General features: G+C 38.6%; 1 protein-coding gene across 1 annotated transcript in view; it reads left to right on the forward strand.

The window, feature by feature from the left end:
- Nucleotides 1–248: 248 nt before the first annotated feature.
- The window catches only part of casz1 (castor zinc finger 1), an 86,427-nt gene continuing 73,774 nt past the window's right edge, over nucleotides 249–12,901 (forward strand). Inside the window, 1 exon segment of the mRNA XM_055165800.1 lies at nucleotides 249–704. Coding sequence (XP_055021775.1) covers nucleotides 656–704 — 49 coding nt within the window. The 5' untranslated portion in view covers nucleotides 249–655.

Here is a 12,901-nt window from a genome sequence, read left to right on the forward strand (position 1 = left end):
ACTTCCAAACTTTTATGGCCTCTCGTCATGGCTAAACTCCTGTATTCTTTCCCTGTATTGTCCAAACTGTCACTTTCCTGTGCCTCCTCCCTTTTAAAGCCTCAGCCCCAGCTCATTTGAATAGAGGCAGAGCAGGCTCCACCCCGAGAGAGTTGAAAGGCTAGACGACCACAAAGATGGAGAAGGCCAGCCCACTCAGGGAGGGGGAAAAAACAGTGGCCCGGCTCCTCTGCCATAATTTCCTATGAGCCTATTGAGACAACATCACCAACCAACTGCTTCGGCTGAGCGCGCGTGTGTGCTCTGGTCTAGTGTGTGAGCGGGAGAGAGGAGGAGAGCAGAGAAGGAGAGAGCTACACAGACACAGAGAGCCAGGCAAGAGGAAGGGAAGGGGCAGGTTCAACCCCCTCACCCCCCACCACCACCACCACCGCCACTGTTGTCGAACCGCGAGAAGGAGGCGGGGCCAAAACCAGGAGAGCTGCCAATCAAACGTGCTCGTGGCAGCCGGCATTATCTCAGCAACAAACTATTGACAGATTACATGTCAAGGAGTTTAGTGCATGATTGAGAGGGAAGGCTTGTTTTTTTAGTGACTTTTCTTCAACTTCCCCACCATTCGAATGACTTTGAATCCAGAGTTTGAAGTTGTATTATGAAAGTTACATGTCTGAGAGGATTTAAGATCGACTTCCCTGAATATGGTGAGTACTATTACTACTACTACTACTATCTTCTTCTTTTTTATTAGCTGTCAGTTTTAAGGAGTGCCTTTATCTCTATGTATACAACGCAGAGTTAGGTGCCCGTGTATAGCGTAGGTGCCCGGCAGTTGCAACACCCTTATTTATAGCTCTTTGACAGTGCCCAGAGGTGACTACAATATCAAATATGATTCTTGCGAGCGCAGTACGAGTGGTGACGCTGGGGCAGAAAGTTCATCCAAAGCAGTTTCATTTTCTGTTACTAACAAAACATTTATTTGAGCTAGTCTGTTTAGTTCTTTGTGTTTTTCAGTCATACATTTACACGCTGTAGTGTTAGTTACAAACGCGATGCTACTTGGGTGCATTGAATGGCCTAAGGGCTAGTTGCCAAGGGGACAAAGCAAACAAACTGTTGTGTTGCTTATATGCTGTCTCACATGTAAAAGGGAACCAGGCTAGCACCTTAGCAGCTACTTAATAAGCCTATGTATTTCACACGTAGAACTATTGTGATAATATGCGGACATGTACTGTACTAGACATCTGTTTGGACAGCAATTTTTAGTTTTACTAACGTGCCCATAACAACTGCGACTTAACTTTGTACGTCAGAACATTACACTGATAGCTTGATAAAAATACAGAATAGTAAAATATTATCTGCTATAAAAACATCACTATAATAACTAATAAACACTATAACTATAACTACTACAATTACTATATTAGAATACATTACAAAGTTAGATATAAGTTCACACTTTTTTTCAATGTTCTTCTATTACTACGACTAATTAATGATTCATGATTTTTTTAAAGAACTATGCCTAATAATATACCTAGATACTTTCTGTAAATGAATACTGCTTAATAATAATCAATGACATAATCAATGACATTTCGTTTGTGTGTACACCTTTGTATGACCAGTTACACCGCAGCTCAAGTTGCCTTTATAAACTCTATTTACTGATATTTATGCTGAAATATTTTTAATCTGACGTGTCAAATATTATCAGCCCAAGCAAGTTCTTGTCAAAACACACCATGCTTTTTATAGGACACACGGCAGAGACGGTAGTGCACGTAGATATAATTCTGACTACTCCACAAGTGAGCTGCAACTTTTCAAACACGCTTTGATCGAACGCATTTGTAGATGGCGTCTTCTTTACTTCTCACTCTAAAACAAAATATTTATAATGAGGAAGAGATGTGTTTTTATTTTTAGACTCATATCAGCTTGAGTATAAATTTAAATCATGTGAATTTGAACTTTTTTTAAATAACTGATTTTGAAAGTATGGTAAACTGTAATCTATATTCTTCTTATATGTATTTATATATTTAATAGGCTATATGATATTGTTATTTGCTGCTTTTATGTACAATTTCAAATGTAGATTCGAATTATAAAGATTGGCAGAGAAGAGAGGTTGTGTGCTTGGCTGCCTGTGACCGCATAGTTGCACAAACACGTTGCACAGTCTCGAGTGTCTGTTCATTATTATTACTGCCGGTTATTTAAGGTACCTTTGCATTATACTTTAAAAATCACAACAAACAAGTACAAGTGTTATTCTGGCACACCTTCATTTCCAAGTTTTCGTCAGCTAGGGAAATGTTTTTCTAGCCTCCCATGACTCATAATGTTGATTGCATTCTACTTCAGTGGCTTGTCTCATTAACCCCAGCTATATTTTTATGGTCATTTATTTTTTTTTACCTTGGAAATGCGCACAAAAAATAGCCAAAAATATAAAATCAAGTTGTATTTCAAAAGGGCCTTTAATAATTTTTATCACAATTTTCGCAATAACCCCGAATCAATTTGATGTCTTAAGCAATAAAATATGCTGTTGCGCTCTTCCTATTCCTTGGCAGTAAATTTACATTTTTTAATTAAACTAGCTGGAATTTTTATTAGGGGGCAGGGCTATGCTAATGGGAATGTTGTGTACAGCAGATTAACAGAGTTTGGATATAAATTTAAATAGAGAAAGAAGAGGTGAGGATGAAATCGGACTATATGTGTAATATGGGCCAGTTGTGTTTAACCCGTTTGATGGCTGTCTCTCCAGAGGCGTCCTGGAAGTGTCAGGGCTCCACGGCAACCAGGTGATTAGGATCGCCTTGTCAACCGAAGGAAAAACACAGACAGGAAAATAGAATATATTCAAACAGGCTCAAGTGTATGCCTGCTCGTTTTTAGCTGGGATGATCATTGATTTCTATTGAAAGCCTCGATATTGTAAATATATTCTGTAAAATGTATACTTTCATTGTATAAATATAGTATAAGCTGCAATGAGGTAGTTTTATTTATTAATATTCTTTATTTGATGTATTTGAGTGTTGTTAGCGCAGTAGTGTTCCTCGCAGTTCCCTTAGTTCATTATAGCTGAAGTATGTATTTAGAATTTGATATTTAAATTGGCAACTTGCATAGTTTACGTATGTGCTTAAAACTGTCCCTCCGCATATCTTCTTCTTATCTCAGCTTTTCACAAAATTTAGATTCATTTTCAACAAAAAAGAAAAAAAGAGAAACTTTTTAAATTGTAATTTCTGATCGTAAACATAAATATTCAGATGATTTTTTATATAAATTGTATTGAATCCTAACTTATCGTATAGTTTCCACAGTTTGCCGGTGCGCTTTTGTGTGACTGATGCTGCGCTGGCTGGTGTGTGTTGTGCCTATAGCAGCTCATCGGGGGGAGAGCGGAGAGGGGAGAGGGGGGACCAGCGGGACCAGGCCACACGGGACGGGGCGGGAGGTGCGTGTGTGTGCGCGCGTGTGTGTGCGTGTGTGTGTGCAGCTCTGTGTGTCAGGGGGGTGAACCCGAAACAGAAAAGACAGCTGATAGACCATGTGCCCAGTCATCTCCAACAAGCACACCATAATTACCTTAACCCCGTTCTTTTAAACCTTTCCAAGAGGATTTTGTTTCTCTTTTCTTGTGGGCGAAACACATCAAACGCTCTTCTAAAGTCCGGATGCACGTGTGTGGGGGGCCGCTCGGCGCTGCATCTCTTCTCTAAGTGGGCTAGAGTTGATACGGACTGGCGAGCGCATGCAAAGAGCCAGCTTCTCGTCCCTCCCTGCTCCTCTCCAGCTCTGGCCAGCATCTAATTAAAACCTCAAAGCTTCCCAATCTGGATTAATGGGCTAATTAATACGAGAAATATTCCTCAGCGATAAACAGGTAGCACCTTTAGATATTGCTTGCATTTCATACGTCAAATCTGTCAAGTTTTAGTGACGCTGGATACACACACCTTTTATTATACATTAATACGGTAGTAATACATATGTAATAACACATGTAAGTGAATTTGATTTTTAATAGATTTGAAATTAGCCACGGTGTATATTATAATCCATTTAATTTTATATTCTAATAATTATGATAAAATATTTGTAATTCAACATTAACAATATGATGTATTTTTAAGTGTAGATATTTTTAAAACTTTTATTATATTAAAAAAGTCAAAATTTTTTAAAAAGTTTTTACTCTAAAAAAATTACATTTCAATTCAGAAATTTGAACGGAATAAAAATATGAATCAGTCTGGCATCTGAATTTGCCATGTCATGCCCAGCCAGTAAATCCCCCCCTTTTAGTGTTCTTTATGACGTCCTAATCTCACATATGAAAATGATAATTTCATGCAAAGTAAAGGGAGAGGCGTAATCTCCAGTGTCTGATATGGCGTAGAAGAGGAAGAAAAGGGGCCAAAATGAAGAGGTAATTAGTGAAGTGGAAGAGACTGGGGCTGGGGCTCTATCCCGCGCTACTAGCCATGAATGAATTTGCATGCCCTGCTTATCTACACACACTTATTAGGCCATGGCTAAAAGACCGATTAAGACGCACAAAAACGTGGTACTAATCCCTTTAAATTTGGCGAGGGGGGGTCCGACTTTGGTTAGAGGGGGGTCTTTAAGGTGCGGAAAGGTTGTATGGAATGTGACACGCCGCACGTTTCCGGTTCGGTGGGGAGATGAGTGGAGAGGAAGAAGAGGAGGAAGAGGAGGGTTAACTGTTTAATGACAACACCAGTGATTGACACCAGTAATAAAGTGATGGTTTATCAGCTGACCCTCTTATCAGGAGGAACAAATATAGCCGGTGGGGGTCAGTCGGGGTTAAGACAATGATGGAGGAGCTCGGAGTGGGCCACCAGCATTGTACCAGATACGCCAGTTTTTCAGGTGCCTTTAAAAGTTTGTCAAACACCACGAGAACGAATGGACAGATCTTAGTTCAAACTTCGGAAAATTCTGAAATCACTCATGTTGTTTCTAGGAACAATTTGTCTTAACACTTACAGACTTGTTGACTCAAAGCAAGACATACAAGCAAGATTCGGAAAAAGTTTAATCACTGCAAAGATGAAGGGAGTTAAAATGCACATCTGACACAAATGTAAGTAAATGTATAAATAATATTAACTAATGTGTAATTTTACATTTAATGGTAGCTACACATCTCAACTAAATCTTAAAAGAGGCAACAAAAACTTCAGATATCAAACATTGTAACTCTGAAATTTGCTCTTACACACTTCTCTCCTTTTTTTGAGAATTTGTCCTAAAAAGTAAAATGGTAAAGTTGGCATTTCAGCACTTTTTTGTGTGAATATGTGAACTTTTTTTTTTTTTTAATGTTTTTAGTAATATCTGTCCTAATCTAGTGTCTCTCCCCCACGTCGCCACTTCTTTTCTCTCTCCTCTTGGGTCAGTCACCGAATTTGTCCTAAAATGTCAAATTGTAAAGTTTGTATTTCAAGTGAAACTAGATTTGTTTTTAGTAATATCTGCCCCAAACTAGTCCTTTTAATCCTGGTCTGGTCTCTCTCCCCCACCTCGCCACTTCTTTTCTCTCTCCTCTTGGGTCAGTAGCTGGCGCACCCGTAATAATGAGTGTCTGTACATGATAAATCCGCAGCTGTTCTTTTCTGTCACTGGCCAACTGCGAGAGAGAGACAAGACTGAGAGACACATGCTGGTATTAGGGAGAAGGGAGGGGGCAGGGAGAGGAGTCCAACCTTAGGAGTTTGCAGTTTGTAGGATTTCGTGGCTTTTTTTTCTGCTCAGTAACTTGATAGGATTACATGGTTGCAGAGCCCGCACCTGTTAAGAGGCTGTTAGCGGAGCAGTTGGCAGTCCGATATATTAGCTGCAACTTAGCCCCTTTTGTACTGCATTCTGTATGTATGTGGCTTATCCGTTTACTCTGTTGCATTTATTCCAGTAACTTTATGCTTTGAAAATGTGAATATATTTGGAAATTTGTGCTTCGTGTCCCTCATGTTGTCGCTGATTTTTATTAGAAATTGCAGTTATTACATAGTTTAAAATACATGTTGTTTTGTCAAATTTAACACATCATAGACTCATCCACACTCACCACACTTCTTTCTTATTTCTTCTTCAGGAGTTATGTTTTATTATCACTATGAATTGCTTAAATACAAAAATGTAATATGTACTTTTTTATAGGCCTTGAAGTAATTTTTTTGTTTTCACCTTATGCATGTTTTACTTTTAAATAAATAAATGGGTACAGTTATTGCTTAATCCTGTAGTACCACTATGGTATTGACAGTTACTTTTCACTGGTCCATAGAAGCCATGTGCTCGTGGCTATCTCCGGTGCTAGGTCAGGTGACGTCCCCGGGCCCCTCCCACTCCGTGAACTCAATCACACCTAGAACAATGTATATGTACTTAAGACAAGCATTCAATTTGTTTTTTTATAGGGTTAGGGAGGGGTAGAGTGAAGCAGGATGGGGGGGCAGATGTTGGCGCACTGTAAAAATGCCCAGATACAGGTTAAACCAGACTTTTTGAAACAATTAAAGGTTAAGTTAGGACGTTTTCTGTGTTAAGTGAGGAGTGCCAGATCCAAGCTGACGATTATATGTAAATACTTCGAGAAGGAGTGGAGAAATGAGTAATCCATCAAATTTGTTGGCTGATTTTCAGGACTCTTTATAATAATGTGGAAAGCTACTTGTGTTGCCATGAAAGCTCAACAGTGGCACTACGAGGTTGCTTGTTTTGTAGTTGTGTGCATCGCTGCCTTATTTGGCAACCCAGCTCTTTGGCTTGGCTTTCTGTGAACCCTTGCCACCTGTTCCCCCTATTGTGTCGGAATTTTCTATATTTGGCAAGCCTCTCAATTGGGTGCGGGTTGCCATTTAAGAGATTTTGATACTGTGTTTGTCTCGGGGTTGTTTAAAAGTCATTATCTGGCAACCACCAAATCCACTTGGGGAAGTAAATAGGCATCTCTCGCTCGTTCTAAATGCCATGTTTCCCATCGTGTGCTATTGAGGGCGCAAATTATCTCCCGTTCTCGAGCGAAATCAAAAAGTGCAAAGTTAATAGATATCCAACTTCTAATTGTTCTGATATGTAATCGCTAAATGACAATAAAAATGAAACTGCGGCCACTCTAAAAGGTTTATCTCCCTCTCTCTTTGCTCCGTGCCCAAAGTGTCATGGCCATAACCGCACCACCTGATCTACTGAGTAAAATAACCGCTAAGCCTTATTGTTTGGACAATATTGGCACCCCCCCACCACCCACCACCCACTCGTGCACCCACCGCCCCACCCGCTCCTCTCCCCTTCTCCCTTGATTCATTTCACCCACTGTCCTCGGCTGCCTGGCAAAATGGCGTTAATTTTTTTATTACCTGTTTGACTCTCCAGCCTTATTACTGTAGCCCCTTAATGTTCTCTGTAACCGTGGAAACCAGATGAATAAATGTCCGCCAAAGAAAATGAGATGATTAAACAGGTCACCCTTGCAAAACAAATTCGCTTGGTCGAGCGCAATTTGTGTACCGAGCGGCTGTCTTAACAGTTTGCTAACAAGGGGATTGTTTGCCAGGCAGCTCGGGCAGCGGCAGAGGGGCGGGCGGTGCTGTGAAATGAAGATATCTGGAATATGATTGAAGAGATGATTTTTTTCTCCCACTGTTTGTCCAAGCTTTGACTGTAATTAAGTGCTTTGTATTAGGAAAATCTCAAGTTTGGAGCAACCATCCATATTGTTATTGCCATGCGTTTGGTTTGTGATCATCAGCAAAGTAGTGCAGTGGCAAATTCATTTATGTGGCAACCAATCATTACTGCTAATTGTCCTTGAGGCCATCTGTATATGGGATAGCTTGTCCTCTATTGGTGTTGGAACAGTGCAGCCCATGGATTTACAAGTCTGATAATAATAATAGCAAGCAATACTCCTCCATAGTCAGCAATAGGAATACACAGGTTCATAATAGCGGGCCTCTGACCCTACATTCACACTCACATTCACAGTCTGGCTATTTTTTAGGTTTAAAAATGTACTTCCTGGTTGGAAATTGTGACATCACACTAGGGAATGCCATAACTGTTGTCTAGGAGAAATTATTATCTAACAAATACTAACACAAATAAAAGAAAACACCTTTATTTTGTTGAAAGAATATAGAAAGTGAAAATGTGTGTAAATTGTGCTGAACTTTTGGATGGAATTTTCCCTAGTGTGGTGCCATCAGTGTGTTTAGAACTCTCTACTTCCTGTAATTTTCAACATATTTTTCAGCTTTTCTTCACAAATTGCTTCTTGGCTGGTGTGAAACAATTTATATTTACAATAGTTATAATCCTGCCAAATCAAGTCAGAATTGGAGAATCATAAATCTGTCATATGCACTTTCATAAGCAAATGCAATAACTTCATTTTTAGTCAAATCTTCTTACAAAATATTTCAACTACAGCATATTTGTCATGTTTAAGTTTAGATTTTACACAATTTTGACCAGTAGATACTTAATTTGTAATAATAATAAAAAATTTAAATGATACAAAGATTATATGCATTATTTATGGCTTGTGGCTTCTGTCTACTCTCGTCTAAGTATGCAACAGGAAGAGTCAACTCGGCACCAACTTTATGAGTTTTCATGCCTTTTTGAAATTACAGTAGCTCTCAATTTGGTTTTGAGGTGCCACAAAGTTCCCATGATAAGTTCCCCGCCCTTTCAAAAGTACTTTAAAGTGCGATGTTCTCATATATTGAAAGCCAACAATATCAAAATGAGAAAATAAGAGGGTAGTCAAGTTGGATTTAGCCATGTAAGGACAGGGACTCAGATCATGGGATTGGACCTTGCGTTGCCACTACGACCACAGATCATAAATGTGGGTGATGTTGTTTATGGAAGTCCACCATGCTGCGCTACTCCAGGGTGTTGCCTGTTTGCACTGATGCACCGCAAATACTCAGCCGCCTCTTGCCTTAAAACAACTTTTAGGTTCATCCATTTTATCTCCAGATCGCAAAGTTCACCACAGAGCCCAAAAAGAAGCTTGTAATAGTGGTGTTTGGATAGTTTTCGTGCGGGATCCAAAATGGTGTGGCATATTTCATCCCAATCCAGGGGCACTATAGCTCAAAACTGAAAAGCGTTTATGCATTATTGATGTTTTAATTTGTACAAATGCCCAAGTCTTTGTTAAGTGATTATAGAGCTAGGGAGATAAGAGAGGAGGCACTTTTCTATGAAACAGGAGCTGGGGCTGTGGCCACATTGGAGACCAGTGTAATGAACCTAGTGCGTGAGAAAACCATGAGGGGAGATGGCATATATGGAAAGACTGAGTACCCAATATTTGTGGTTAATTTTAGAAATGCTCAGTTACATGAAAAATAGTTAGCTCTTGGAGGTGGGTGCAACGACTGTCAACTCATATGGGTCAAATACTTTAACCAGCTTAACCATTCTCGTCAAAAAATATGATTTAAATTTTAATTTTCATTCCTTTTATAGTTTCGGGAACCCTTAGAATACAGTATGGCAAAGAGTAAAAAGTTTGATAAGAAATGTCCTGCTGATCTTTTGTCCTTATTCTAGCTACACCTCTCCCATTTACGATGTTAGTTTTATAGTGCTTTTACATCCCCTTATCAAAAATTATTTGATGCAAATACAATGGAACTGACCTGAAAAGCCCTGTGCGTAAACACACCTCGACCTTGGGAAGAAGGAGGCAAAAGTTATAACGCTTGCAAAACAGGCCAATAAAATAATAGGGCGCCTAAAGGAGTCAGTTTGGTAAATATGAAAGAGAGAACCTTTTTTCCACAGTGTAATCATTAACACAGAGCAAAGGTTATCATGGCTGACATTTTTTTAAACTCAGTAATTTATGTAATTGCCCGCTGCAGCTACTTTGCCAGATAAACAATCAGAGAGAAATGAAAATGTTTTTTTATGAACAGGTGTTTGCACAAGTATACTTCTGACTCACATTTGCTCACAAGTGTCAAGTCATGCTGCACTTTCACAAGCCAAAACCCCAGACTTCAAACAGAAGCTGGTGGGAAAATATACTTTTTACTCAAAACGGTAAACGGTACCTGAGGTGATATATTTTTTTAACTGTTTACCTTTACTGATTCTTTCTACTACTGTGTCAAAATTGTGCCATTTTACCTCAAATCCTTTACCAATTTGCATACATTTAAATATATATTCAACAGTTTATAACAATTACACTTTTTATGGCATTTATAAACCATGAACAGATCTTAAGAATGAATACTCTAACTCCTAACCTTCATAATTAAGTCTTAGTTCATGCTTTATTAAGGCTAATTAAGGTATAGCTAGTACTGTTTTCTAACACATAACTTAATTACCTCAACAGCTAATATACTTGGATCACTGTAAATGGCAATCTAAAGCATGGGCCATTAGTACTCTTATAAGCACTTCTTAACTACTTGCTATAGGTTTGTACCACAATCATTACAGTGCATTCAGTTCTCTACCTCTAACCAATGTGAGTGCTTTTTTCTAATAACTGTTCCCCAAATTCCCTTTTTTGTGTCAGTTCTCCTCATCCATTGATATTTTTAACCTCTCAAATTGCTCTATTCATTCATCTCCACTGGGTTTTAGTATGAGCTCTATCGGTGTCAGCCCTGGAGATAAGTGGCTTCAGTTTTGGCTGCGGATTCCCCCTTTTGTTCGCTGTCTCTTTTCCTCTCTATTCTTTAGTAAAAAATGCTTTGGATCATGGCAGCAGAATCCGCTCCGCCTCGTGCCTGTGGTCCCCAGCGGAGGTCCAGCATGCATTTACTGCTTTATTAAGCTGTCTTGTGAACCCACTCAGAGAACATGAGAATCTAGGCAAAAAAAAGAAAAGAAAAAAAGGGAAAAAAAAGACAAAGCCATATTACTTTAGATGATTCGATGTCATTTGTGTCGACTACAAAATGCCTGGCTTTATTATAGCATGCACACAGGGAGCTGGGAGACGAGAAGTTGGCTTAGAAATTCAGAATTTCAATTAGTAATCTGAACCTGCCTCCTTTGATAGAGCCTTTTTTTTCACTGAGAATACAGCGGCACTTGTAAAACATTAATTAAGCTGACTTGTTTTTTTAAAGGATGGAGTAAAGTGTGCTTTTTATGCAGCCAACAAAAGGTATTTCAAACAGATGAGCGCTACAGCCAAAAGCATTTAGTGGGTAAATTTTGAATTGAAAGAATAACATAAAAAGAAAGAGGAAAGGGTCTTTGAGAGTGGAGATGATCTGATATGAGAGGCTTTTGCTGAAGAATAGAAATGTATCCTTATACCTCGGTGAAACCCAAGCTGAGCGCAGGAAGACGAGACCCTATTTTAATGACTTTGTACCTGACAGATGACTGCGGAGCGCACGCTGGATCACATTGCCCTGACTTTGTCTCTTGCATCATCAAAAGCATGGATTATTAATAGTCAATATGAATAGTTAATTTGTTTTGATGGCGACCTGCAACCACAATTCTTCTAAATTCACTTTTTATTGTCAATACATAACATAGAAAATATCAGGTATTGCATGAGTTTGTGCTGTTATATATCACAGGAATATACGTCATAATATAATTCACGTATTTATTATAGAATCTATACTTTTACGCAATGATTGGAAAGAATATGGATAAAATGCAATTAAAAAACTGTATATATATATATTTTTTTAGGAAACATTGCCGTTAACTTGTTGCTTATAACATTCACACATCTTTCACAAAATTTGCTTAGCTTTTTTTATGCATTATGCAATGTTTTCACAATGACTGTTTGTGGCCAAAAAAGCAACTTACTTACATTTTTGACTCATCAGGTTTGCATAGACAGAAACTGCAAGCTCAGAGGGTATATAACAAAAAATAATGTTTTTAAAAAATAAACAGATTTTGTCATGCATGCATTTAGCCAGACCCAGCATTATGAATGGCAGCGTGGTAGGTGATGAGTACACATACACATGATACATTAAAAGTGCCATAACTCGCACACCCAGCAAAGCTCCAGATCAATATGAATGGATAGTTAAGCCAGGCCCCTAAAAATCAATGAGCAATTCATGTCCTTGATCACACTGTGTCATTCCCCTCAATGTTAGAGACTGAAGAGTAGGCAGGCCAAATAAACAGGAAATACACTACTACTGTAAAACACATACAACTGTGCTTATGTAGTACTTTTTACTGGCCTGTCTTCTAAAAATGTATCAACACATGCAAGAGGTTCACGTGTCTTATAATATAGGGGGAAAATGACATTTTACTGGAACCTAAAATAGCCTGGACTCGTATTTCAAAGCCAGTGATTTGGACAAGGACACTAAAGTGGGCTGCTGGGATGTTAAAATAGTTTGTGAGCTTTTTTGAAACCTAAATATAGTTGTCATTAAAATAGTGAAACATAACACATTTGGCTCTTGAAATCTTTCTTTCATCCAAAATGTCAGCTCTATCATTTGCATATAGACTTGAGGTTATACTAAATGCCCTACCACAGAGTTTTAACATGATTGGATTAAAGGTAGTAGAAAAATACAGCTTATAAAGTGTATGGTACAATGTTTAGAGCTAAAATTTGATTCTTTGGTGTGACCAGTCCCCCCAGTTGAAAACCCTGCTTCAAACCATGCAAACAGGGATAGTGTCAGAATAAAATGACAAGTTGAATAAAAGAAGATGAAAACACAGTGTTTGAAAATAGTCTTTCTGCCCTTATTAATGCCATTAGTGTAACAGTCAAAATAGATCAAATCAACTCCTGACCGAAGCCTCCGCTGCAATGACAGGATCATGTCGAGAACAATTTAGGCATTTTGTGTTG

Source organism: Boleophthalmus pectinirostris, unplaced genomic scaffold (genome assembly GCF_026225935.1).
Source record: "Boleophthalmus pectinirostris isolate CB_2022bp ecotype Guang Dong unplaced genomic scaffold, ASM2622593v1 HiC_scaffold_8, whole genome shotgun sequence".
Taxonomy (NCBI): domain Eukaryota; kingdom Metazoa; phylum Chordata; class Actinopteri; order Gobiiformes; family Gobiidae; genus Boleophthalmus; species Boleophthalmus pectinirostris.